The sequence below is a fragment of the Budorcas taxicolor genome, chromosome 1 (genome assembly GCF_023091745.1).
Source record: "Budorcas taxicolor isolate Tak-1 chromosome 1, Takin1.1, whole genome shotgun sequence".
NCBI lineage: Eukaryota > Metazoa > Chordata > Mammalia > Artiodactyla > Bovidae > Budorcas > Budorcas taxicolor.
This window is the reverse complement of record NC_068910.1, coordinates 109,387,035-109,414,841: the sequence shown is the minus strand read 5'-3', so window position 1 is coordinate 109,414,841 and position 27,807 is coordinate 109,387,035. Positions and strand designations below refer to the sequence as shown.

Here is a 27,807-nt window from a genome sequence, read left to right as displayed (position 1 = left end):
TATAAAGAGATAGTATTAGTCCCTATTCTAATAATAATATTTGAGCATACTTGTTTTCTAGTATCTCACTGTGTGAATTGGTCTTAATATTTGCCACTCTAGTAGAAGAAATATTCTATCATCTTCTCCTTTTTAATTTGCACTTTTTGAGATATTGGTGAAGTGGACCATCTTTTTCTATGTTTATCAGTCATTTGTAGTCTCTACATTTTTTGTTCGACCATAGTTTGTTGACTGTGTTATATATGAAAGGTTACTGTAGTAGGAGCCTGAGTATGTAGAAGCAGACAATTATGCATTGAACTCAGAGATCACGCAACAGTGAACTGTTAAATGACATCTGGGTAAGCCTTTGATTCTCTAATAGAGGAATGATTGCGGTTGGTGTGTCAAATAGTGGAAAGTAGAGTGTTACAAATGGACAAAACAGTGTATGTAATTGCTTCTGAGGGCAGAAAAGAGTTTGCCATGATTAAAGAAGTGTGGATAAAGGATCCTGGGATATAGAGAGATGAAATTGGAGAGGTTGCAGAGGCCAAATCAGGCAAAGCCTTGCAATGGTAAGAAGTTTGGATTTGATTCTGACTGTAATGGGAAGTATTTAAGGATTTTTAATAGGGCAAGAACATCATCTAAAATTGTTCTCACTGTTCTATCAGTATATTGGAGGGAGGCAAGAGTGGAGGCAGGGGGGCTGAGGAAGGTTGTTGTAGTTGCCAAGGTGAGACATGAAGGAAAGCTGAAAACCAGTAGAACTTGCTATTGCATTGGGTGTGAAGGGTGAGGAGAAGCAGGAGTTTTAATAATAGTGGCGTGAGGAAGGATTGAGACAGCCAAGCAGACGGTTGAATTGAGAAGTGTCTGTATTTTAGGAGAGTGATTTGGGTTAAAGAGATAAATTTGGGAGTCCTCTAATTTTAGGTGTTATAGGACCATAGATGTGATTACCTAATGGGATGAGTCCTTGAGCATTCCAGCAGAAATCAGATAGTGGGGAGAAGTCAGCTACAGAAATTGTGAAGGAGCAGCCAATGGAAGTAGGTGGAAATTAAGCAGAGTAGCTACTCCTTGGAGGTTTGGCAATAAGGAGGGCTGAGAAATGGGGTGGTAACTGTAGGGAATTACGGAATCAAAGGAGGGTTTTTAAAAGATGGGAGATACTAAAGCAAGTGTTTTTATGCTAATAGGAATGATTGAGTAGAGAAGTAGATTGTTGCAGAGGCAGGAGAGCTAACAGTGAAGTCCTTGACGTGGGGGGAGTATAGATCCTACTGCAAGTGGAGGGTTGGCCTTTGATGAAGTGGGTGCGTCCTCAGTTTTAAAAGGAGGAAGAAGGAAATGATATGATCACATAGATGCAGGTAGGTTATCAATGTGGTAGTAGAACGATGGCTTGTGTCCTTTACCTATTTTTAAAAATCAGATTGCTTATCTTTATTGCAGTTATTTGTATGGAGCTGTTATAATATGTTGTGGCTATTAACTGTTTGTATGAATTGGGAATATGTTTTCTGTTGTGGGACTCTTAATACTCAGCCTGCTGAGTGTAGAAAACTGATTTCTATTGAACAGTGCTTCCTTCAGTGTGACTTTTTTTTGTTTGTTTTTTAATACTTTCAATTACAGCAAAAATGGAAAGAGGTGGCACAAGATTGTACAAAGGCTGTTGAACTTAATCCCAAATATGTGAAAGCTCTCTTTAGACGTGCAAAAGCCCACGAGAAGCTAGACAATAAGAAGGAATGTTTAGAAGGTGAGGGTATTTTTGTGTTTACATGTGAAAATTACTAAAGGTTTTGTAGTCAATGGTAAATTTATATGCACCTCTGCCTATGAGTAGAGAAATCAATTGTGTTTAAAAGTTTGACTCTTCCCCAACTGAAACTTTGTTCTATAGTTTCAATTGACATTGTGGATACTTGAGTACCATCTCTGTTCCCAACTATTGAATTAAATGATTTAAAGTTTATATACTGCACATTTTAAACTTGGCAACATCCTCAGTGTAATTTCATGAATAAGAAATCAGAAGAGAGGTTTAGTTGAGTGTTTAAGATTCTGCATATTTTCAATTAATATCCTATATCAATATGAAATAATTTTGAGATGAATCATTAAAGAAAACGTTTTTTGCCCTTGCTATTTTCAAACATTATCCTTTACTCAAGTAGAAATTTTGTAATTGATACAAAGCATCAAGTGAATTTGCTGTTCTCAGTAAATATCATAAATATTCCTTGGCCTCTAATTAGCCATATCTGTTGCTAAAACTTCAGTTAAGGTATTGGCCACTGACCTACAAAGTACATTGTTCCAGTTAATGTAGAGCTAACCCAAAATGCAGATTTCACAGTCTAAAAGTGTTTTCCCACTACATATTTAAATCTTCTTTAAAAGCATCAATAATCAGAAATTTAGCCATAATTTTTTTTAAAATAATATCATTATTTAAAAGGAGAAAGCTGTTTTGTTTTTTAAAATCTGGGTTACCAGTTGAGAGTGGTTTTAGAGAACATTTTAGAAAAAACTTGAGGTTTTGCGGTATCATATACTTTGGTGATGGATAGGAGGAGTGTTGCTTTGAAAAAGAGATTTCTGAGTTTTGAACCAGACCTTGAAGTTATTAAGAGCTAATCACAGAGAGCCGTTTAAATGGGTTTTAGATGGAGAAATGGGATGGGGAAAAGACACTGACATTGGCACTAGCCAGAGTATCAGGGGAACATGTAGTAGGTTGACTTGTTTGGAGGAGCATGGGTTTGCAATTGTGAGAAATTGAATTCAAAAAGAGAGGGACAGTCTTGTTGACTACTTTGAATGAAAGGTTGGGAAGTTAAAGAAACATTGATCTTTTTCATTTCAAACCACTGTATATTGAGTTGTAGCATAGCCAGGTTAAAATGATATTTTGAAGCAGATTTCATTGAGAGCTCTGTGGCAAGATGGCTTTGGAGACAAGGAGTAACCTTGAGGCCTATAAAAAAAAAAAAAAAGAAAAGTAAGACCAGACATGAGAGAGCCACATTATGATTTGGCCTATACTTACTGTCCAGAAGAGAATATTCCCAGGTTACTTGTTTTATTTGCTATGTACAGTGTTAGAGCAGTGAGAAGCATCACAAATCATGTAGTATAGTCCCTTTCATTTCACAGGTGAGGAAAGTGAATTCTGGAGAAGTAGAGTGACTTCCTGAGCTTTGAGTTTGATTGTAAAGTATGTAAAACCAAAGTGTTAAGAATAAACTTACTGAAAATGACAGCCACGTAAAGCTATGAATTTAGTTTGGCTTTCTGTGGTAACACTGAGCCCATTTGATGCTGCTAGTCATCTTTGCAATAATTTTCATACTCACTGTTATTTTTTTGCATCATTTCTAGATGTCACTGCTGTGTGTATATTAGAAGGATTCCAAAATCAACAAAGCATGCTGTTAGCTGATAAAGTTCTTAAACTTCTTGGAAAAGAGAAAGCCAAAGAAAAATATAAGGTAAATTAACCTGCATTGGTTAATAATAGAGGAAATATGCATTGTAAAGGGTCATTGCTAATTTATCCTGCTTAAATTTGGGCATGATGGTAATGACTGAAATTAGATCTGGATTATATTTATTTTTCCTATATACTGGGCTTTTGTGGCCTTTTAAAATAAGAATGTGAACTATGTCCGGATTGCACCTAGAGAGTATTAAAAGAATTCACGTATATTAGAGGTTTCCAAACAGTGGCCTACAGGCCAAATCCAGTCTGCCACCTGTTTGATAAATGTGCCAGTAATGTTTTTTTGGAACTCAGCCACTCACACATTGTTTTTGGATGCTTTTAAACTACAACAGCAGAGCTGAGTGGTTGTGACACTATATGGCATACAAAACCTAAAATGTTTACTATCTGGCCTTTTACAGAAGAAAATTGCCAACTCTTGCTTTCTAAAGTTTTTAAAGGTATACTGTATAAATTGGCACTGGTCTTACACAGTTAGTAAATGGTTTAATTTAGTGTGTGGTTATAAGATTCTTGACATATTACATCTTCAGAGAGGGAAAGGCTGTCATTCAAAACGTGTTTTGAAAAGCTGGGACTGGCAGCATTACCATTTTCACTGTCTATTACCCTACAGTCTGAGCCTGATAGTCTCCAGTTATTTGAAAATGAGGTGCCAGTTTTTATGGCAGTGGTTCCCAGTGTTCTACAAATGCGTCTGCTTCTTTGGTTAGTGTTTTCTATTTCGATGTATTTAAATATGATTAAATTTCAGAATCGTGAACCTCTGATGCCATCTCCACAATTTATCAAATCTTACTTCAGTTCTTTCACGGATGATATAATTTCTCAGCCAATGCTTAAAGGAGAGAAGTCTGATGAAGATAAAGACAAGGAAGGGGAGGCTTTAGAAGTAAAAGAAAAGTAAGTGTGTCTCGAGTATAGTGTCTGCTTAATGCTTTTTGTGGGGGAATTGGATTGTGGGGGTTTTTGCTGCCGTAGAGGGCTTCCCTGATAGCGCAGTTGGTAACGAATCCGCCTGCAATGCAGGAGACCCCGAATCGATTCCTCGGTCGTGAAGATCCACTGGAGAAGGGATCGGCTACCCACTCCAGTATTCTTGGGCTTCCCTTGTGGCTCAGCTGGTAAAGAATCCGCCTGCAATGTGGGAGACCTAGATTTGATCCCTGGGTTGGGAAGATCCCCTGGAGAAGGAAAAAGCCACTTCATTCTCTAGGCCAGAATACCCACTCCAGTATTCTGGCCTAGAGAATTCCATGGACTGAATAGTCCATGGGGTCGCAAAAAGTCGGACACGACTGAGCGACTTTCACTTTCACTTGCTGCCATAGAGCCAAAGTGGGACTTTGAGTCATCTCTTTAAAAAACTTATTTATAGATAGATATGAATATAATAGAGCTTCCCTGGTGGCTCAGACAGTAAAGCGTCTGCCTACAATGCGCGAGACCCGGGTTCAATCCCTGGGTCGGGAAGATCTGGAGAAGGAAATGGTGACCCACTCCAGTATTCTTGCCTGGAAAATCCCATGGCTGGTGGAACCTGGTAGGCTACAGTCCACGGGGTCGCAAAGAGTCAGACACAACTGAGCGACATCACTTTCTTTCACTTTCTTTATGAATATAATAAAATTATAATATATAATAATAATATTATTATAATAAAAATACTTCTTTTCTCACACATGTCTACTATAACCTGAGTGTTACATCTTTGGTAACTCAAGGTTTTACTGCCAGGAGTCTGCCCAGCTTTTAAGGTCTACGTAATATTCTAAAGAGAGTTCCCAGAGAGTCAAGTGGTTAAGTATATTTGAGTAGGGGGACTAACTTAAAAAATAATTGTGTAGGTCAATATCCAGATGTTTTAGTGCAAGGAAGTTTCTAATTTAATTTTTAGAAGTGCCCGAAAGAGTGACTGTCTTCAAGGTTTCTCCTGCATGCCATTCTTTGAGTTTGTGTTTACTCTTGTAGAGAGCTGAAGTCAAAGTACAAGGTGCTGTGTTTAAAACTGGCAGTCAAGTGATATAATATATAAGCTATCTAGCCTGCTTATCCATTTATATTTAGCAATACTTTTATTCTGCTGTTGAGGCTAGCTCACCTCTCCAAGAGAAGACACAATATTATTACCAACATGACATTTTCTAATGAGTTTGGAAGAAAAGGGAATGCTGTTCCCATAGCAAAGCATAATTTTGCCTCTATAGCATATTGGGATGTTTAAGGGAAAAGATTGCTTTTGGTTTCTCTCTCTCAATTTTTCTACCATTATTGGCCACCTTTTAAGGGAGGATACTACACATAATTTTGCCAAGATGTTCTGATTTGTGTTAGTTGATGAACAATCTCTTTAAGAAAATTGTAGATGGGAAGTAAATGTTGAGGGTGATGCCAATAATTGCTTCTTCTGATTAGGTAGTCCTAATCCCAGAAAAATTACTGTGAAGTTTTAGTACCATTATTCTAAAAGCTACATTGAGACATGATTGGACATAACTGTCTCTCACCAGAACACTAACTGGAGTTGGTCCTAAGTTTTTAAATTCTACTTTACTCTGAGCCAACTTAGCTTTATCAATTTTTGAATGGAGAGATAATAATTACTTTTGAGGCTTATTGTGAGGTTTACAGGTCATGTTTGTAAGCATCTAGAACTTAGGTTCTCAGTAAATAGGAACCATTATACTTCCAATCTAATTATTTTGTGTTAGTGCAGGAGTATTAGAATGTTAATTATAGGAAAGGTTAGCACAGAGTTTCTAAGTTTCGACTGACATAACTTTTAAGTCACTTGCCAATTCTCTCTATTCAGAGTAGGTAGCAAATGAAATAAGAAAACATGGTTTTCTTACATAATGTGCCTTATATTGTTTCTCACGTAATATGCCTTATATATGTAAGATCCCTTCAAGAACATGTAGTATAATTTCCTTTCTCAGTTCAAAAAATCCCTTCTACAAGTGTTCTGAATAAAATCACCCTAGACAAGTGATGATATTGTGGTCATTGCTTTTTGAAAAATAAGAGAAGGGTATTTTCTTTAAGTCCTGTTTGATGGCAGAGTCTGCTGCTTTGATATTCCCACCTATTCATTCTGAAAGTGATGGGCTGCCCTTATAGCTCAGATGGTGAAGAAACTCCCCACAATGTAGGAGACCTGGGTTCGATCGCTGGGTTGGGAAGATCCCCTGGAGGAGGAAATGGCAACCCGCTCCAGTGTTCTTGCCTGTGAATTCCATGGACAGAGGAACCTAGTGGGCTCCAGTCTGCTTCTTTGATATTCCCACCTGTTCATTCTAGGTCTGTTCTTCTAGGTGAAATAGCACAACTTCTAGATGAGAGCCTTTTAGCTATTCCCTTGGCTTAATGTTTACAAAGTACAACTCAGGTCACACCTCTTCTCTTGGGTTCTGGGACCCCCAACTCACCTGATTATTTTCTCTTTCTCTGTTCTTTCTGTTCGTCATAAAGTAACTGTTGGGTGCCATCAGTGTGCCACAGACAAGAAGGTGACTAAGACAGGATCCTTTCCTATGTTGCATTTCAGTCTGTCATTCGCTTACTTTTTCATGTGTCTAAATGTTGAAGCCTGGACAATAACCCTAGGTTTCTGCCATTTTCTCTGCTGTTTTCCGTTTTAAAACCCAAGGCAGCAAGAAGACCCCAGTCTACATCAAAAGTCCTAAGGTGCTACTCCCACACACACCTCCACGACCACCTCCAGTCCCGCACTGGCTGGTTAACTTGTTAAGGGGGAAAGGACATTTCAGGTGTCCTGAGTGTGGCAAGGTTCAGCATTTGATCCTTTCTTAGTAATTTGTTATATTTGTTTTATTAGTAACAAATGATAAAATTTAAAATTTCCTCTGCTCATTTTATTTTCAGTTCTGGATATTTAAAGGCCAAACAGTATATGGAAGAAGAAAACTATGATAAAATCATAAGTGAATGCTCAAAAGAAATAGATGCTCAAGGAAAATACACGGCAGAAGCATTGTTACTACGAGCTACTTTCTACTTGCTTATTGGCAATGCCAATGCAGCCAAGCCAGATTTAGATAAGGTCATCAGCTTGCAAGAAGCTAATGTGAAGGTACTTTTAAAACTCTGTGTGTGTGCATGTGAAAAAAATTAATAATAAAAGGCTTTTAGGTATGTCTTGCCAAATTTTGGGCATTTCAGTTGCCATTCTCCAAAAGACTTATTTTTTGTTTTCAAAGGAACTACACCTGATAATGATTGAATTGGTGCAGTGAAACTAAAACAGACATATCAGTGATAGTTAACTTTAACTAAGAAAGGATTGTTTTTTCTACAGCATCTTTGGCTTCAGCTTCCCTGTATAGCTTCTGCCTACTGTATTGGACTATATTTGGGTAGGAGAAGGGGTGATGTAGCAGTGCTATAGATAATATAAATAACTTGCAGTATGTCATAATACTATAAATAACATGCAATGTGTAGTATAAGAATATACAATGGATTTAATAAAAAGTAACCACATTTAATGTATTCTGAAAGAGTTTATTTACATGAGGAAAACAACAAGATCTAAAAATATATTGTAATATGGAAACATATCAAAAGTTTTTGCAGTTGTTTGGTTGGAACAGCTTTTCATTTTCTAAGTGTTCTTGTGTATATGCAGTTATTTTCATAATTGAGATTTGGTGGGGATCTGTTAAATTATATGAGCCCTCTATTTCAGCATAATAAGAACAAATGTTGGCCACCAAAGTACTGTTGGTTGATTAACATCTCTTTTCCCTCACTGAATTAAGTAAACTCTGGCTTCCTTCACCTCCAAAAGAATCATTCATGTATTTTGTGGAAAATGAAAGTTGTTTACAAGGCTTAAGTATTTGCCAGCAAATTTTATCTTAACTTCTTGTAAACAAACGTAATTTAAACTAAGTATTTGTTTAAAGTCCTTTTCAAAATGAGATTTTCAAGTTGAAGATAGCCTTGTACTAATTATCTTTATTTCCTGATAATTAGATATGTTCTGTTTTTGTTATTATCATGGGGGCATTCTTACTTGTTTCATTGAGAACATCTGTGTACTTTTGCCTTGAAAAAAACTTTGGAGAAGAATCTTATTTCTTTTTCCCTGATCATGACTTTGTTCTAATGGCAGGTAGTAATGTACATATCATGCCATGTGCAAAAATGAGCTCAGAATGGATCAGAGACCTGAATGTAAGAGCTAAAACTATAAAACTCTTAGGAAAAAACATAAGGAGGAAATCGTCAGTACTTTAAATTAAGCAGTGGTTCCTTAGGGATGACACCAGCAGCACAGATGACAAAGTGATGGTGGGGGGTACTTATTCCACAGAATGGGAGAAAATGTTCCCAAGTCACATATCTGATAATGAGCTTGTATGCATACAATATTAAGTTGTCTTTATTACACAACAATAAAAAGCCTAATTTAAAAGTAGGAAAGGAGTCTGAGTAGACATTTTTCCAAAGAATATGTACAAATGACCAATAAGAACAAGAAAATATACTCAGCATCATTAGACCTTAGGGAAATGTGAATCAAAATCACAATGAGGTATAACTTTATACCCACTAGAATGGCCATAATCAGAAATTTGGACAATTAAAAGTATTGATATAGATGTAGAAAAAATTGGAGCTCTCACACATTGATAGTAGGAATGTAAAATGGTAAAATCCCTTTGGAAATTAGTAGGGGGTGGTTTCTAGAGTTACCCTGTGACCCAGCAGTTACTCTCTTAGGTATATACCTATGAGGATTTATGTCAAGACAAAAACTTGTACATGAATGTTCTTAGTAGCATTATTCATAAGAGCCAAAAAGTGGAAGCAACTCAAATGTCCACCAGCTGGGTGAAGAGATAAATACACTGATTTGTCTATACAATGGAATATTATTCAGCCCCTAAAATAGAATGAAGTACATGTAAGAATTAGATGAACTTTGAAGACCTGCTGTTTGTGGAAGAAGACAGACACAGAAAGGCCACATAGTTTATGATTCCATTTATGTGAAATGTCTGGAATATACAAATCCGTAGAAATAGAAGACGGAATGGTGGTTTCCAGGGACTGAGAATTAGAGGTGAAATAGAGAGTCCTGTTAATATGTATGAGGTTTCTTTTGGGAGCGGTGAAAACATTTCTAGTGGTGACTGGTTGCACAACATTCTAACATTCATATACTAAAAATGACTCTTACAGTATGTGAACTACATCTCAATAAAGCTGTTATTTTTTAAAAATAACTAAATGAGAATAAAAAGTAATGATGAATCTTTCCTCATTTTGGGTATATAGCTTCGAGCAAATGCGCTCATCAAAAGAGGCAGCATGTACATGCAACAGCAGCAGCCTTTGTTGTCTACTCAGGATTTTAACATGGCTGCCGACATCGATCCCCAGAATGCAGATGTTTATCACCACCGAGGACAGGTAAATTAATTTTCTTAAGGCATTCTGATCCTTGACTTGAGGGATGTGGTAGCATTTTTGAGAATGTCTTAAAGTTTTCTTATATCACTTATGATAGCTGTGAACAAAGTATCAGGGTGGTTTAGTTTGGGTTGACATTTGTTTAGTTCCATCTTGAACATTTGTCCTGATATTTACCTGTTAAAAACAGAGAGAGAGAAGAGGAAGGCTGCAAATGTTGGCTCGCCAGTTCAAGTTTGGTTTTTAGGCATTTCTGCTTCATAGGTTTTCAATGAGTAAAGTATTAAAAATTTAGTGACAAATTAAAAAAAACTTGTAGTGAGCATTTTGAGTTAATGCTTAGAATCAACCGAAAGACTTTTGTAGGCATCTTGTAAGGAATTATTAACCTGAGCTATCTAGACAGTATCACAAAAAATCTCTTCTGAATAGAGCTTTATAATTCTATGCATATTAGGTTTTTAGTAAAAATTCATTGTGAAGAAAACAGTTCCCAATTTCAGCCTCATCTGGAAAAACATGGCTTTATAAATCTGTTTGTGTGATGTGGCTTCTTGGAGTGCATTAGAGTGGAAAGTATGGACTAATCCATATAATAACAGAAAAGTTCAAGTCCTTTCTAATGGAAAATTTTACCTAATATTTCTGTCTGGAGCATCTTAAGAAGTATCGTGATAACCTTAAAATTCTTGATATTTTTATCCTTACTGGTGTATCTTAAGATTAATATGAAATGTAATTATTTAATGTCTGATCTACTACTTTGAAGTTTGAAAGTACAGAGACACTTCATATTCTAGGAGAAAAATCACTTAAGAGTGATTAAAAACTGATAGGTTTATAATGCTTTTTAAAAAAATTGAACACTAGTTCTAAGTTTTAGCACCTTTCCTTTAAAATTATAAGATTTTCTGGTTCACTGTTTCTAGAAATAATTCTATATTAGTAATTCCATGCTTAGCTTTATGCTGATTATGCAAAAAGGCACAGCATGTGCTTAACTGGTGTAGTTTTTGTTTTGAACTGCGCTTATTTGTGTACTTTTTTTCCTTAGCTGAAAATACTGCTTGATCAAGTTGAAGAAGCAGTAGCAGACTTTGATGAATGTATTAGATTAAGACCTGAGTCTGCTCTGGCGCAAGCTCAGAAATGTTTTGCTTTGGTAGGTTCTACTTTCTCTTGTATTTTCCTAAACATCAGTGTTTCCCATTGTTAACAAAAACAAGTATCTCATTCTCTACAAAATCTTCTGTTTTTTCCTTCAATCTGTGACAAACAGGGAGAAAAACATGTCAGCTTAAAGAAATAGAAGTGTGTATGTTGCTTGAGGTTCTGCTTCAGTGTTTCTCTGGGTGCTTTATTTGGTTCATCTTGATAGATGTTTGTCCCTGATTTTATGTGCCCCCTAAACAGCACTCTTCTGCCTACTCTTTGCCATAAAAGCCAGTACAAAGAACAAAAGCATTTCAAGGAAATACTTGGCAATCATGACACTGTATAACGCACCTCTCATTTCACCTTTGTAGAGCTGTTCAGAAACACAAAGTTGAAAATCAGGTAAAATAAGACCATTTCTAATGAGATGAGATATTTCCAATTAGCCCCATACCCTGAGTCCTAAAAGAATTTTCTTTTTAAATAAAAAAGTCAGTTTACAAACAAGTGAAAATGTTATCAGATGAAGGATACTATAATGCTTTTAGTAAAATGATAGTAAATGTCTTTGATATTCATTGATTTCTTTAATATTCCCCTATTTATATGCAAAGTTAACTTCAAGTTAGTCTGTCTGCTAGGATATTGAGCATCTGAAAATTGTATAGTGGCAATGAAGCCCTAATTGTACATAGCCTTAGAATCCCTGCTCTGCAGATATTCCTGTGGAACCCTTTTAGATGCAGCCAATTATGTTAGCAAATTACCTGCTCTTCTGGAAATATTTATGTAATTTTGAGTGACCATTATAATATGTTAACATTTCCTGAGTTTTTGAGTTCTTGATTTGATAGGCCTCTGTTGATTTTTTACACAGTATCGCCAGGCATATACAGGAAACAATTCTTCACAAATCCAAGCAGCTATGAAAGGTTTTGAAGAGGTCATAAAGAAATTTCCAAGATGTGCTGAAGGCTATGCATTGTATGCCCAGGTAAATGTCATTTTTCGTATTTTTTCAGTTGCTGGTTCTGTAAAGAACTGCATTTATGTCCTGAATCCTAGAGTGAAAATCAGAAAACAGTGCTCTTGTTGCAGCTTTTGTGGAAGCAAACAACTTTGTTCCTGGTTCTCAGGATGTTCAGAATGGTCCTAAATCACCTCAACGGGGCTTCTTTTCTGTGTTACATAATTTCAAAACTGTGGCCCTAAACTTGTAACCTGGGGAGACTTTAATAGAGCATTTCCCTCATGTTTTCATTTGGATTGGATTTATAAAAATTTAATTATTTTAGGAAGATTTACTGCATGCAGTTGGTGGGGAAAATGTCCTGGGAAACAGTTTTCTTTCTATTTGATTACTGTTCTTTTAAATAGTTAGTCTATAACAGATCATTTTAAGGTATGATTTGTCCAAAATTCTTGAAGCTTTCCTTGATTTAGTTTTGAAACTATGGAAAATTGGATTTAAATTTGCATTATTTTCACTTTTAATCATAGTTTGAACTCTTTAAAAGTTTATTAACTTTAAATCATTCATTTAGATGAAAATGATTAGCTTCTTATACCCACAGCTAATGAGTTTTCCCTCTAACTAAATGATATCTGAATGACTGTTGCTTAATGTTTAAGTTAAAAGCTGTTTGTGGTATCTCAAAACCCAGCCATCTCAAAATTCTATATATTTTGTCTTTTCTTTTTAGCCTAAAGAAATTTGTCCCTCCTTCTTCCTTATCCCCCCAAACATCACAGAAACAGGAAGCACTTAAAAATGACTATCCATGGTAGAGTCCTACCTCCAAACATCCTTAAGGTTTATTGATTTGTTTCTGATTTCCTTCATGCTATCATTAATCAAGTTATTAGAAAATTTCCACAGGGGTGAAACTTTCTTTTTCAGGGATTATTGAGAGGGACTGTGAGAAAACTGATTTGTGTTGGATCTATTCTGTAAAAGTCTTATACACCCCTGCATAGAGGTTGAAATTCTGGGATATGAAGTACAACCCAGGAATTCTTCAACCTCAGTTTGAAATCTTAACTATTCAGTCTTTAATTCCTAGACAGAATGACAATTAAACAAATGATACGTTGGTTGCTCACTGCATGCTGACTTATTAATTGTGAAAGCATGTACTGTCAGTTTTCAGTTCAGTCGCTCAGTCGTGTCCTACTCATTGTGACCCCGTGGACCACAGCACGCCAGGCCTCCCTGTCCATCACCAACTCCCGGAGTTTACCCAAACTCATGTCCATTGAGTCAGTGATGCCATCCAGCCATCTCATCCTCTGTCGTCCCCTTCTCCTCCTACCTTCAATCTTTCCCAGCATCAGGGTCTTTTAAATGAGTCAGCTCTTCACATCAGGTGGCCAAAGTATTGGAGTTTCAGCTTCAACAGCAGTCCTTTCAATGAACACGCAGGAGTGATCTCCCTTACGATGGACTGGTTGGATCTCCTTGCAGTCCAGGGGACTCTCAAGAGTCTTCTCCAACTCCACAGTTCAAAAGCATCAATTCTTTGGCACTCAGCTTTCTTTATAGTCCAACTCTCACATCCATACATTACTACTGGAAAAGCCATAATCTTGACTAGATGGACCTTTGTTGGCAAAGTAATGTCTCTATGCTGTCTAGGTTGGTCATAACTTTCCTTCCAAGGAGTAAGCGTCTTTTAATTTCATGGCTGCAGTCACCATCTGCAGTGATTTTGGAGCCCAAGAAAACAAAGTCAGCCACTGTTTTCCCCCATCTATCTGCCATGAAGTGATGGGACCAGATGTCATGATCTTAGTTTTCTGAATGTTGAGCTTTAAGGCAACTGTTTCACCCTCCTCCTTCACTTTCATCAAGAGGCTCTTTAGTTCTTCTTTACTCTCTGCCATAGGGTGGTATCATCTGCATATCTGAGGTTATTGATATTTCTCCTGGCAATCTTGATTCCTGTTTGTGCTTTTTCCAGCCCAGCATTTCTTGTGCTGTACTTTGCATATAAGTTAAATAAGCAGGGTGACAATAGACAGCCTTGATGTACTCCTTTTCCTATTTGAACTTTTCCTATTTGGAACCAGTCTGTTGTTCCATGTCCAGTTCTAATTGTCACTTCCAGACCTGCATACAGATTTCTCAAGAGGCAGGTGATCTCTGGTTCCTCTGACTTTTCTAAATCCAGCTTGAACATCTGAAAGTTCACAGTTCACATACTGTTGAAGCGTGGCTTGGAGAATTTTGAGCTTTACTTTACTAGCGTGTGAGATGAATGCAATTGTGCAGTAGTTTGAACATTCTTTGGCATTGCCTTTCTTTGGGATTGGAATGAAAACTGACCTTTTCCAGTCCTGTGGCCACTGCTGAGTTTTCCAGATTAGCTGGCATACTGAATGCAGCACTTTCACAGCATCATCTTTTAGGATTTGAAATAGTTCAGCTGGAATTCTATCACCCCCACTAACTTTGTTCCTAGTGATGCTTCCTAAGGCCCACTTGACTTCCCATTCCAGGATGTCTGGCTCTAGTTGAGTGATCACACCATCATGATTATCTGGGTTGTGAAGATCTTTTTTGTACAGTTCTGTGTATTCTTGCCACCTCTTCTTAATATCTTCTGCTTCTGTTAGGTCCATACCGTTTCTGTCATTTATTGAGCCCAAGATATCTTTGCATGAAATGTTCCCTTGGTATCTCTAATTTTCTTGAAGAGATCACTAGTCTTTCCCATTCTATTGTTTTCCTCTATTTCTTTGTATTGATCGCTGAGGAAGGCTTTCTTATCTCTCCTTACTGTTCTTTGGAACTCTGCATTCAGATGGGTATATCTTTCCTTTTCTCCTTTGCTTTTTGCTTTTCTTCTTTTCACAGCTATTTGTAAGGCCTCCTCAGACAGCCATTTTGCTTATTTGCATTTCTTTTTCTTGAGGATGGTCTTGATCCCTGTCTCCTGTACAATGTCACGAACCTCTGTCCGTAGTTCATCAGGCACTCTGTCTATCAGATCTAGTCCCTTAAGTCTATTTCTCACTTCTACTGTATAATCGTAAGGGATTTGATTTAGGTCATACCTGAATGGTCTAGTGGTTTTCCCTACTTTCTTCAATTTAAGTCTGAATTTGGCAATAAGGAGCTCATGATCTGAGCCACAGTCAGCTCCCAGTCTTGTTTTTGCTGGCTTTGTAGAGCTTCTCCATCTTTGGCTGCAAAGAATATAATCAATCTGATTTCGGTGTTGGCCATCTGGTGATGTCCGTGTGTAGAGTCTTCTCGTGTTTTTGGAAGAGGGTGTTTGCTATGACCAGTGTGTTCTCTTGGCAAAACTCTATTAGCCTTTGCCCTGCTTCATTCCGTACTCCAAGGCCAAGTTTGCCTGTTACTCCAAGTGTTTCTTGACTTCCTCCTTTTGCATTCCAGTTCCCTATAATGGAAAGGGCATCTTTTTTGGGTATTATTTCTAAAAGGTCTTTTAGGTATTCATAGAAGTGTTCAACTTCAGCTTCTTCAGCATTACTGTTTGGGGCATAGACTTGGATTACCGTGATATTGAATGGTTTGCCTTGGAAATGAACAGAGATCATTCTGTCGCTTTTGAGATTGCATCCAAGTACTGCATTTCGGTCTCTTGTGGACTATGATGGCTACTCCATTTCTTCTAAGAGATTCTTGCCCACAGTAGTAGATATAATGGTCATCTGAGTACCATAATATATAAAATTTTATAGCATGTACAGAAATTAAAGTGAGACGAACACACATAATTTTATGACGTACGTACTAAATAGTACACTTGTGTTTCGGCTTTATATTTAATTCGAAACAAACCAGAAGGTAACCATCCTTATCCCTGAAATGAAATTCAAAAGGGCGTTTTTGGTTCAGATTTCTATAAGCAGCTAAAAGAGTAAAGTAGCTTTTAAAGAAACCAACATTAGGAACAACTCTTTAGCAGAGGTTTCATAATTGTATATTTCTCCATCATTGTGTTAACTTCAAAATAGATTTTGGCTTCCTTGAGCATTGTCTTACCAGCACTAGCACTGTTATAAGTCTGTTTGCACTAAATTTCTGTCTTTTGGTCCCTCACTGATGTTTGCAACTTTTAATTAATATATATTTAGAGAGAGTTATATTTTAGTTACATAGTATGACTTTTTGCTTTGAACTCTGAAGCTTGAGCTTAGGTGCTGCCTGACTCTCAGAGTTACCGTTTCAGCACGGTCTCGTCTCCACCTAACCAAGCCTTCCATTTGTGCCATGGGATTTGCCTTAAAAGCTGATTGTAGCTTTTTTTCGTTTCACCAATTATTTTTAAGGATTAACTCTGATAACCATTAACATACCTACCTAAATTTATCCTTCCAAATAAGCATTGTTTTTAGGGTTAACATTTTTAATTAAATTTAATCCCCAAGGGCTTCCCAGGTGGCATCAGTGGTAAAGAATCCACCTGCCAATGCAGGAGACATAGGAAGACTCCCTGGGTCAGGAGGATTCCCTGGAGAAGGGCATGGCTACCCACTCCAGTATTCTCGCCTGGGAAATTCCATGGACAGAAGAGCCTGGCAGGCTACAGTTCATGGAGTTGCAAAAGAGCCGGACGCGACTGAGCAACTAAACAACAGTCACCCCAAAACAGTAATTTGGTAATGAATGGTTAAATGAAGTAAATTTTAATGACTAATAAACGACATAGTTTTAACTCCTTAGGGATACTGTTACCTAAATTTAACTGAAGTATCTCTTCACATAGGCATTAACAGATCAACAGCAGTTTGGCAAAGCTGATGAAATGTATGATAAATGTATTAATTTGGAACCAGATAATGCCACAACATATGTTCATAAAGGGTATGTATTTTGGGGATTTGTTTGTTTCAGTAAAAAAGCTAAATCGCTTGCATAGTAATAAAATGGATTTGTTTTGCTCACTGAGAAAGGGGACTGTGGTAGAGTCAGTGAGCTAACTGAAAAATTTCTTCATTGCTATGAATGCTTCACTCTTACTTTTTTTTTAACTTTTATTTTTTTAATAATGTTTCATTATTATATAATAATTAGTAAATGTGCTACTTGCACTCTAGCTTAAGGATTTCGGTTCTGAACATCCTGTCAGATGTTACTTGTATCAAAATAGGAGACACATAAATAGGTTTTTCCTGTTCTAGTATACTTAAATTATCATTTTTAAAACTTCACTGAAATTATACAAATTAAAATATTTAGCTGTGCAAAGGAAGTTAATAATAGAGCCTAGACCATTATAATAAGGGATTTAGACTTCATAATAAGGAATTTAGACTACAAAACCACTATAAGTTGAGGGGGAAAAAACCAATTTGATGCTGATTGTGCTGTTTTAGATTTTGTTTTCCTTATTAATTAAATTATAAACTCATTGAGAGCAGAACTGATACTGGGCCATGGTCGCATCTGACTGCTGTTTTGCATTTGCAGTTTACTTCAGCTTCAGTGGAAGCAAGATCTGGATAAAGGTTTGGAGCTTATCAGCAAGGCTATTGAAATTGACAATAAATGTGATTTTGCATATGAAACCATGGGAACTATTGAAGTACAAAGGTAACTTCTATAGTCTGTCCTTAGGAAAGTTAGGGAAGCTCCACAGATATTTATCTTTTTTTTTTTTCATTATAGATAGGTTATTGTCATTATTCATTGAATTTTTAAGTCTTAACATGCCTTTGGAGGCAAGATTCTCTTGAAACTATACAACTTTGGTTTCATGTTTTTTCAATTTAAAAAGCAAACTTATAAAAGTTGTTTAAGTCAAGCATATGCATTAAAAGGGAAGCTTGATCTTTCTTTAACAGTTGTTGTATGGTTGTGCCTCCTGTCACCGTATCATTTCTGTTGGAGGGGGAAATGTCTGCACTGTTCGTGGGCAGTGCACTGTAGCATAAAGCTTGGCAGCCACATTGCCCAAAGACATAGATCTTGCTACAGCCAAGTGGCTGGGCAACTTGCACCATCACCTCTGAGCCCTCACGTTTTCTTTCAAATTAGGGAGCTGGGTAAGATTTTTGCAGTTCTGACTTTTTCATAACTCCTTGATTTCTGTGTGTTTATCCAGAGTTGCACTTGAGATTCACCATTAACAGATGACACCTGTGTGTATGTCATAGACTTTAATGTAGCATGCCATCTTGACACTGGCATTGTCATCCATTTGAGTATCTACTCTAGGGCAGGTACTGAACTTCAGGTGCTTTCCAAATATTTCAGTTGATTTTTATCTGTCTTTATAAAGGTTGAGATATATGGTCTTCAATTTAGTTAAAGAGTATAGAAACTGATTCCTCAGTCAGTCAGTTCAGTCACTCAGTCGTGTCCAGCTCTTTGCGACCCCATGGACTGCAGCACGCCAGACCTCCCTATCCATCACCAACTCCCAGAGTTTACTCAAACTCATGTCCATCGAGTCAGTGAAGCCATCCAATTATGTCATCCTCTGTCGTCCTCTTCTTCCACCTTCAATCTTTCCCAGCATCAGGGTCTTTTCAAATGAGTCAGTTCTTCACATCAGGTGGCCAAGTACTGGAGTTTCAGCTTCAGCATCAGTCCTTCCAATGAATATTCAGGACTGATTTCCTTTAAGATGGATTGGTTGGATCTCCTTGCAGTCCAAGGGACTCTGAAGAGTCTTCTCCAACACCACAGTTCAAAAACATCAATTCTTTGGCACTCAGCTTTCTTTTCGGTGCTCAGCTTTCTTCACAGTCCAACTCTCATATCCATACATGACTACTGGGAAAACCACATCTTTGACTAGATGGACCTTTGTTGGCAAAGTAATGTCTCTGTTTTTTAATATTCTGTCTAAGTTGGTCATAACTTTTCTTCCAAGGAGCAAGCGTCTTTTAATTTCATGGCTGCAGTCACCATCTACAGTGATTTTGGAGCCCCCAGAAAGTCTGCCACTGTTTCCACTGTTTCCCCCATCTATCTGCCATGAAGTGATAGGACCAGATGCTATGATCTTAGTTCTCTGAATGTTGAGTTTTAAGCCAGCTTTCACTCTCCTTTTTCACTTTCATCAAGAGGCTCTTTAGTTCTTTGCTTTCTGCCGTAAGGGTGGTGTCATCTGCATATCTGAGGTTATTGATATTTCCTCCCGCCAATCTTGATTCCAGCTTGTGTTTCATCCAGCCCAACGTTTCTCATTATGTACTCTGCATATAAGTTAAATAAGTAGGGTGACAATATACAGCCTTGATGTGCTCCTTTCCCGGTGTGGAAGCAGTCTGTTGTTCTGTGTCCAGTTCTGTTGCTTCCTGACCTGCATACAGATTTCTCAAGAGGCAGGTCAGGTGGTCTGGTATTATCATCTCTTGAAGAATTTTCCACAATTTGTTGTGATCCACACAGTCAAAGGCTTTGATGTAGTCAATAAAGCAGTAGATGTTTTTCTGGAACTCTCTTGCTTTTTCAGTGATCCAGTGGATTTTGGCAATTTGATCTCTGGTTCCTCTGACTTTTCTAAATCCAGCTTGAACATCTGGAAGTTCACGGTTCACATACTGTTGAAGCGTGGCTTGGAGAATTTCTGGCATTACTTTACTAGTGTGTGAGATGAGTGCAATTGTGCCATAGTTTGAGCATTCTTTGGCATTGCCTTTCTTTGGGATTGGAATGAAAACTGACCTTTTCCAGCCCTGTGGCCACTGCTGAGTTTTCCAAATTTGTTGACATATTGAGTGCAGCACTTTTACAACATCATCTTTTAGGATTTGAAATTGCTTAACTGAAATTCCATCACCTCCACTAGCTTTGTTAGTAGTGATGCTTCTTAAGGCCCACTTGACTTCATATTCCAGGATGGTTGGCTCTAGGTGAGTGATCACACCTTCATGATTATCTGGGTCATGAATGTCTTTTTTGTATAGTTTTCCTGTGTATTCTTGCCACCTCTTCTTAATATCTTCTGCTTCTGTTAGGTCCATACCTCTTCTGCCCTCTATTGTGCTCATCTTTGTATTCCTAGAGTGGTTAAATTAATAAGGTGACATTGTGAGTCAGTAGTAGAAAGAAGAGCTGCTACTGCTGCTGCTAAGTCACTTCAGTCGTATCCGACTTTGTGTGACCCCAGACACGGCAGCCCACCAGGTTCCCCTGTCCCTGGGATTCTCCAGGCAAGAACACTGGAGTGGGTTGCCATTTCCTTCTCCAATGAGTGAAAGTGAAAAGTGAAAGAAAGAAGAGATGAACCCATATTTCACTGATGCTGAAAGTAGCTAATCTTCCTACCATCACTTATAGGGAACCAGTAGGAGTTGTCTTAATAACATTCAGTCACTCCTGGAGTCCTCTTCTCTCTCAGCGCCAGAGGAAGCAGAGTGTGTGTGTGTGTGTGTGTGTGTGTGTGTGTGTGTGTGTGTGTGTGTGTGTGTGTGTGTGTGTGTGTGTGTGTGTGTAGGGTGGTGAAAATTGTTGTGATTCTTTGGAACCATTCTGACAGTTGCATATAAATATTAAATTATTTCTTAATTTCCAGTTAATGTGAATAAAATATTCTTATGCTAGAATATGATTGGGTAGTAGTTCTTAATCTTTTGAGCAAAGATGTGGACTTTTCCTAGAATAATGCATATATGGAAACTCTCTGCACTTAAGTTGTTCATAGGGCGTGGGTTAAGGGCCCCTGATTTATGGAGTTTGATGAATTGTGTTTGAAATGTACTTTAAGAAATCCATTCTAAATCCTGCTTTACAAATAGATAAATGTTAATGAATGAAATTGCTGGTTAACGTAAGATTTAGCAAATCTTCTGTCTACCTAATATCTGAACATGAACTGTTATTTTTTTAATTGTCTGTTATGCACCATATCAATATATGTAGTAGGAGATTAACTACAGTCACCCAGAGGTACATTTTACTTCTTAGAGTTTACCTGTCATATATATGTGTGTGTGTTAGTTGCTCAGTTATGTCCACCTCTTTGTGACTGCATGGACTATAGCGCTCCAGGCTCCTCTGTTTTTGAAATTCTTCAGGCAAGAATACTACAGTGGGTAGCTGTTCTCTTCTCGAGGAGATCTTCCTAGCCCTGGAATCAAACGCAGGTCTCCTGCATGGCAGGCAGATTCTTTACCATCTGAGCCACCAGGGAAGCCCGTTATATATATAGTGGGGACTTAGTATGTATTGTAAGATTACAGGCATGTATGCATGTATACATACCCAATACTAGTTACTTTAAAACAGCTCTTGCCTCTTAGTAAGTATATAAAGCCTAGTCACAGACTGTAAGAGGTAAATTTTATGTTTTTTGACAAAACGTATACATCCATTTATTCAAAAAATGGATAATAGTTACCAAGCATTGTACTTGGTTCTGGGAATTGAAAGGTGTCCATTAAGGATCTACTTCTGCTTCATTGACTACACTAACGCCTTTGACTGTGTGGATCACAACAAACCGTGGAAAAGTCTTAAAGAGATGGGAATACTAGAGCACCTTATCTGTCTCCTGAGAATCCTGTATGCAGGTCAAGAAGTGACAGTTAGAACCAGACATGGAACAACTGACTAGTTCAAAATTGGGAAAGGAGTACAAGGCTATATATTGTCACCCTGCTTATTATATGCAGAGTACATCATGAAAAATGCTAGGCTGGATGAGTCCCAAGATGGAATCAAGATTCCCAGGAGAAATATCAATAACCCCAGATATGAAGATGATACCACTCTAATGGCAGAAAGTGGAGAGGAACTAAAGAACCTCTTGATGAAGGGGAAAAGAGGTGAGTGGAAAAGCTGGCTTGAAACTCAACATTCAAAAAAACTAAGATCATGGCATCTGGTCCCATCACTTCATGGCGAGTAGAAGGGGAAAAAAGTGGAAGCAGTGACAGTTTTTATTTTCTTGGGCTCCAAAATCACTGTGGACAGTGACTGCAGACATGAAATTAAAAGACACTTGCTCCTTGGAAGGAAAACTATGACAAACCTAGACAGCATATAAAAAGCAGACATCACTTTGCCAACAAAGGTTGATTTAGTCAAAGCTACAGTTTTTCCAGTAGTCATGTATAGATGTGAGAGTTGGACCATAAAGAAGTATGAGTGCTGAAGAACTGGTGCTTTTGAACTGTGGTGCTGGAGAAGACTCTTGAGAGTCCCTTGGACTGCAGGGAGATTAAACCAGTCAGTCCTAAAGAAGATCAACTCTGAATATTCATTGGAAGGACTGAAGCTGAGGCTTCAGTACTTTGGCCATCTGATGGGAAGAGCCAACTCATTGGAAAAGACCTTGATGCTGGTAAAGATTGAGGGCAAGCGGAGAACGCAGGCAGCAGAAGATGAGATGGTTAGATACCATCACCAACTCGGTGGCCATGAACAGAGGCGTCTAGCATGCTACAGTCCATGGGGTTGTAAAGAGTTGAAGACTTAGTGACTTACCAACAAAGACTGGTGTAAGCATATATATTCATCTGACTGTGCATAGGATGATAGAATTATGGGAGCAATGGAGATGGAGCAGCCAATTCCTGCTGGGAAAGGGGAAAATATTTTTCATGAAGATATTCTAGTCAGTATTTGAGCTGGGCCTGAGAAAGGTAAGGATTTGACTAGAATCAGGCAGAGAAGCAATAAATAACCTGACCATTGTTAGCATGAGTGAACTCAAGACCTGTGTGACTGGAGTAGAGATGTGGGGGCTAACGATATGCTGCTAAGGGTTGCACAGATCTGTGAAGGTAAGGTCCTTGAATACCCTTAATGTTCTTTGAGCTTACATCACTGCTTTCTAAAGGAGCCTCATGATGAAGTAGAAATGAGCAGAATTTAGGAAACAGATGTGACTAGGATTTTAAATAAGTCAGTGAATTTTTCTAGTCTCACTGTTCTTATCTGTAAACAAAGGCCACAAGTGACATAATATAAGCACATATAGTATTCAGTCATGTCCAACCCTTCGCGATCCCATGGACTATAGTCCACCGGGCTCCTCTGTCCATGGGACGCTCCAGGCAAGCATACTGGAGTGGGTTGCCATTTCCTACTGACCCAGCAATCAAGCCCAGGTCTCCCGCGTTGCAGGCAGATTCTTTACCATCTGAGCCACCAGGCAAGCCCTGTATTTGTAATAGTAGCTAACATTCATTGTTTTCTATGTGATAGGCATCATCTTGTTATAAAGAAGCATTTTATTAGTATCATGGTTGAAACTTAAAAGTCAGCTCCATTTAATTTTCGGGTTTTTTTCTTTTAGAGGAAACATGGAGAAAGCCATTGACATGTTCAACAAAGCTATTAATCTGGCCAAATCAGAAATGGAGATGGCTCATCTATACTCACTTTGTGATGCTGCCCATGCCCAGACAGAAGTTGCAAAGAAATACGGATTAAAACCACCAACATTATAAAATATGGGGGAAGGGAAATGACCCTCTTTTTAGAAGTTTACCCCTCTTCAGCTGAACCCTGAAGACACTGTTGTGAACTGTGTTGAATGGTGGGACTTCGTGTTTCCATTTGTGCTGTTGTCCTTTGTTACAGCTGTCTCATGTTTAGGTATTGTGGGAGTGGCTGTTGAAGAAAGTTTGCGGTGTGGCAGCTTTTATTCCCTGTGCAACAAAAGCTTAGAACCTGTTAAAGGGATATGAAAATAAAGTTGCAGAGAGTACAAATGACAATTGGCCATGCAAATAAAAACTTTGATTTGTTGATTTGACTTTTTTTCTGAGGGGGTGGGAGGGTGAATATGTGCTGGTTGATTTTGTCTTTGTGTGCGTGTATGTGTATATATATGAATATTCTACAGTTTTACAGCATGTTGGTTTTTTAATTAACATAGTACGTGCTGTAAAATAGGATTCTTTTAAGATTTGGTTAATCCCTTTCAGTTGATTCCTCTGAAGGAAACAAAGCTTAAGTGGGGATTTTGTTTTTACGGCAGCAAAATTGAGACCCTTTAAACCAGTGTCAGTCAGCATGCACAATGCCTCTGAAACATTCTGCAGAATGTTAGACATGGTGGCAACACTTAAATCTTTTGACCCCCTTCAACTCTAATAGATAATGTACATCATTCTTAAAGTCTACAGTAGCTCTTTTTCCTACAGCAAATCATGCAGAAGTGAGATATTCTAGTTGATGTATGTGCAGAAGCCTGAGTATTCAAGGGAGAGCAGACCAGGCATGAGGTAAGAGGAAATTGTGTTTATAATTGCCATGGTTATTTTCTGTTTAATAGGTACTACTATTTAATAGTGTACTTTTTAAAGAAAACAAAGATTGGTTATATATATATATATATATATATATATATAAAGATGAAATGTAATAAGTAATTAGCTTAAAATTTCTAGTGAAGAAACTGGGGCTGACAGTTCAAAAAGGATGAAAGTCCCATGTCTAGAAGCATAGTATTTCCTGAAGTGACAAGTTTAATGCTTCTTAACTATGGCTATGTGTACTTAAGGGATCGTGAGCCAGTATTTTCAAAGATGCTGAGGACACATGGCATGTCTTTTAGTTTTGAACTGCCTTTGGTCTTTAACCATGTCCAGGTCTGTACTGGGGGCACCGACAGCAGGGTTTTGTTTCTTTCATCTTACCTTTATCTCACCCTCTTCCTTAGCAATCACTTTGTTTTTTCAACATGTCACTTTGATAGATCATCCTTTTCTTATATGCTGAATTTTTCCTGGTGGGGGGTGGGGTGTTCTTAAAGAATGTCCTCTTTTGAGATATTTATGGTGGTTTTGAGATATTCAGGGTGGGAAGAGGTTTACTTAAGTCTGAGTAGAATAAAAGAGCAAGCTGTCAGTTGTACTTTTCTGGAAATATTATCTAATTAGAGTTTACATTGTTGGGAGTAAATGAGTATTTTACCCCCCTTTAAAAAGGTGCTTTATCCTATTAAAACCAAAAAGATTTTGTCAAAAATGCCATCTTTTTAGAAGCTACTAGAAATGACTCCCTTCCAAAGTCAGAGTCTGGAAAATATTGCGAGGCCTCTAATCGGTGGGGGCAGCGAACATAATTTAAGATGGCTTGGATAATGGAAAGTGGGAGAGTGCTGCCTCGTAGTTTTTAAATTAAGCACCTACTGTAATAACCCCTGAATACAGAAATGTTCTACATCTCTGAACAACCTCTGGCTTAAAACAGTTTTTATTTGCATGGCTGTAGTTACATTAACACTGATATTTTCTTCTCTCTTCCTACCCCTCGGGGTTTGGTAGAAAACACACAAAGGAAACTGAAGCATGTACCATTCGATACTGTCATTCCAGATCCTCATGGACTATTGCCTGTTCTGAAAAATATTTGAAACTGCGCTGAAAGCTGCATCTGTCTGTATCTTTTCTTTTGTAAATGACCTCACATGTAAATTCACCAAATAAATATTACATTCAAGCTTTTCAATCTATTCTTTAAATAGAAGGATAGGCAGTTTATTCATTTACCATAGTATTTGGTAAATTCATTCTCTTGTGGGCTCAAGCTAACTTTGACATATTGGACACGTTTGTATATGAAACACAGTAAGTTTTAGGTATTAAAGATGGAGTTTGCCATTCTTCCTCCTGGTGAAACAAAAGCCCTAAGGAACAGCTAGTAGAACCAGCTTACTCTATTCCTACCTTCACCTTACTTGTGCTGCACAACAGCCTGGAAGGTCACCAGGCAGACCTGAGCCCTGTGGCTCAGCTTATCCTCAAACTGGTTTCACCAGTGAGGGCTCTTTTTTTTCCCCCCACCAATGACTTTTGATCAGTCTTCAGCCACTTGGTCTTATAATCTGAAAAATCCTACCATCCTTAGGTATTTGTGGTACGAATAAGAGATCTCAGTGTAGTACTAAGCAGCTTTGGCTTTATAACACAATTCAAATTGTGTTAGATGGAAATTCAAATTGTAAATAGTTGTTTTTCCCAGGAGAGCTCAACGAATTATCATCTTCTTAAGGCTGTTTATAAACAGGAAGACTGTATACTTACCCAAAAAAATTTTGAGTAATAATGAAAGTAGTAATTACCTAAGACTGTCCTGGGTAAATTGAGTTGTATGGTCTTTGTATTTATAATGAAACGATATGGTAGTGGGAGAGCTAATAACTAATCAACCGTACCTTTAATTGTCTGCAAAACTGAACAGTTCAGTCAGTTCAGTTCAGTCACTCAGTTGTGTCCAACTCTTTGTGACCCCATGAGTTGCAGCACTCCAGGCCTCCCTGTCCAAAACCAACTCCCAGAGCCTACCCAAACTCATGTCCATTGAGTCAGTGATGCCATCCAACCATCTCATCTTCTGCCGTTCCCTTCTCCTCCTGCCCTCAATCTTTCCCAGCATCAGGGTCTTTTAAATGAGTCAGCTCTTCACATCAGGTGGCCAAAGTATTGGAGTTTCAGCTTCAACATCAGTTCAGTTCGGTCGCTTAGTCGTGTCCGACTTTTTGCAGCCCCATGAATCGCAGCACACCAGGCCTCCCTGTCCATCACCAACTCCCGGAGTTCACTCAGACTCACGAGAGTACTGGAGTGGGTTGCCATTTCCTTCTCCAGGGGATCTTCCCAACCCAGGGATCGAACCTGGGCCTTCTGCATTCCAGGCAGACGCTTTAACCTCTGAGCCACCAGGGAACCATGTCAACATCAGACTTTCCAATGAACACTCAGGACTGATCTCCTTTAGGATGGACTGGTTGGATCTCCTTGCAGTCCAAGGGACTCTCAAGAGTCTTCTCCAACACCACAGTTCAAAAGCATCAATTCTTCGGCGCTCAGCTTTCTTCACAGTCCAACTCTCACATCCATACATGACTACTGGAAAAACCATGATCTTGACTAGACGGACCTTTGTTGGCAAAGTAACGTCTCTGCTTTTTAATATGCTGTCTAGGTTGGGCATAACTTTCCTTCCAAGGAGTAAGCATCTTAATTTCATGGCTGCAGTCACCATCTGCAGTGATTTTGGAGCCCCCCAAAATATAAAGTCTCACTGTTTCCCTATCTATTTCCCATGAAGTGATGGGACCAGATGCCATGGTCTTAGTTTTCTGAAAATTATTAACTTGGTCTATTTTTAAGGCTTTACACACAGTGATAGAATGAATAGTGGTCCTCCAGAAAATATTCATGTGATCCCTGGAACCACTGTTACCTTATAGGGCAAAAAACGGACTTAACGGGTGTTACTCAGTTTACCTCGTGATTGGGAAAATATCCTGGGTTATCTAGGTGGACCCAAGATACAGTTGCGAGTGTCTTTGTAAAAGAGATTTCAGACAGAAGAGAAGGCAGTATGACAACAGAGATGAGAGCGCTGTGGCCCCAGGCCAAGGAACGCTGGCAGCCACCAGGAGCTCAAAGAGCAAGAATGGATTCTGCCCTAGAGCAGAGCGTCGCCCTGCGGACACCCTGGTTTCAGTTCAGTGAAACTGATTTTGGACTTCTGGCCTTCAGAGCTATCAGAAAGTAAGTTTCTATTGTTTTAAGTCACTAAGTCTGTGGCAATTTGTTACGACAGCCACAGGAAACCAATTCCCCTTTCGCTATTCTGTACAAGGCAGCCTATAATTGAATTATGAGTATTGCAAAGTTCAGCATGACCTCACATGCACTTAAACTTTGGCCAAAGGCATTTCAGGCAGAGTGAAGATTTAGTAAAGAAATGGGGCATTTGTGATGGAAAATCCATGTGATCATGGCAAAATCACCAGGCCAAAGCCTGCTCCTCATGAGGTAAA

The 27,807-nt window shown here is 38.3% G+C and overlaps 1 protein-coding gene and 1 non-coding gene across 2 annotated transcripts in view; one reads left to right on the top strand and one right to left on the bottom strand.

Moving 5' to 3' along the window:
* TOMM70 (translocase of outer mitochondrial membrane 70) overlaps window positions 1-23,777 on the top strand; it is a 36,442-nt gene extending 12,665 nt beyond the window's left edge. Inside the window, exons 3-12 of the mRNA XM_052642236.1 lie at window positions 1,627-1,753; window positions 3,379-3,488; window positions 4,257-4,405; window positions 7,388-7,595; window positions 9,809-9,943; window positions 10,998-11,105; window positions 11,976-12,092; window positions 16,837-16,934; window positions 17,541-17,663; window positions 23,323-23,777. Of these exons, the coding sequence (XP_052498196.1) occupies window positions 1,627-1,753; window positions 3,379-3,488; window positions 4,257-4,405; window positions 7,388-7,595; window positions 9,809-9,943; window positions 10,998-11,105; window positions 11,976-12,092; window positions 16,837-16,934; window positions 17,541-17,663; window positions 23,323-23,476 (1,329 nt within the window). The 3' untranslated portion in view covers window positions 23,477-23,777. The remainder of the gene's footprint in view (window positions 1-1,626; window positions 1,754-3,378; window positions 3,489-4,256; window positions 4,406-7,387; window positions 7,596-9,808; window positions 9,944-10,997; window positions 11,106-11,975; window positions 12,093-16,836; window positions 16,935-17,540; window positions 17,664-23,322) is intronic.
* Window positions 23,778-26,629: 2,852 nt separating this feature from the next.
* On the bottom strand, window positions 26,630-26,701 carry TRNAS-GGA (transfer RNA serine (anticodon GGA)). The gene has a single exon. It is a non-coding gene; the product is annotated as a tRNA-Ser (tRNA).
* Window positions 26,702-27,807: the final 1,106 nt, after the last annotated feature.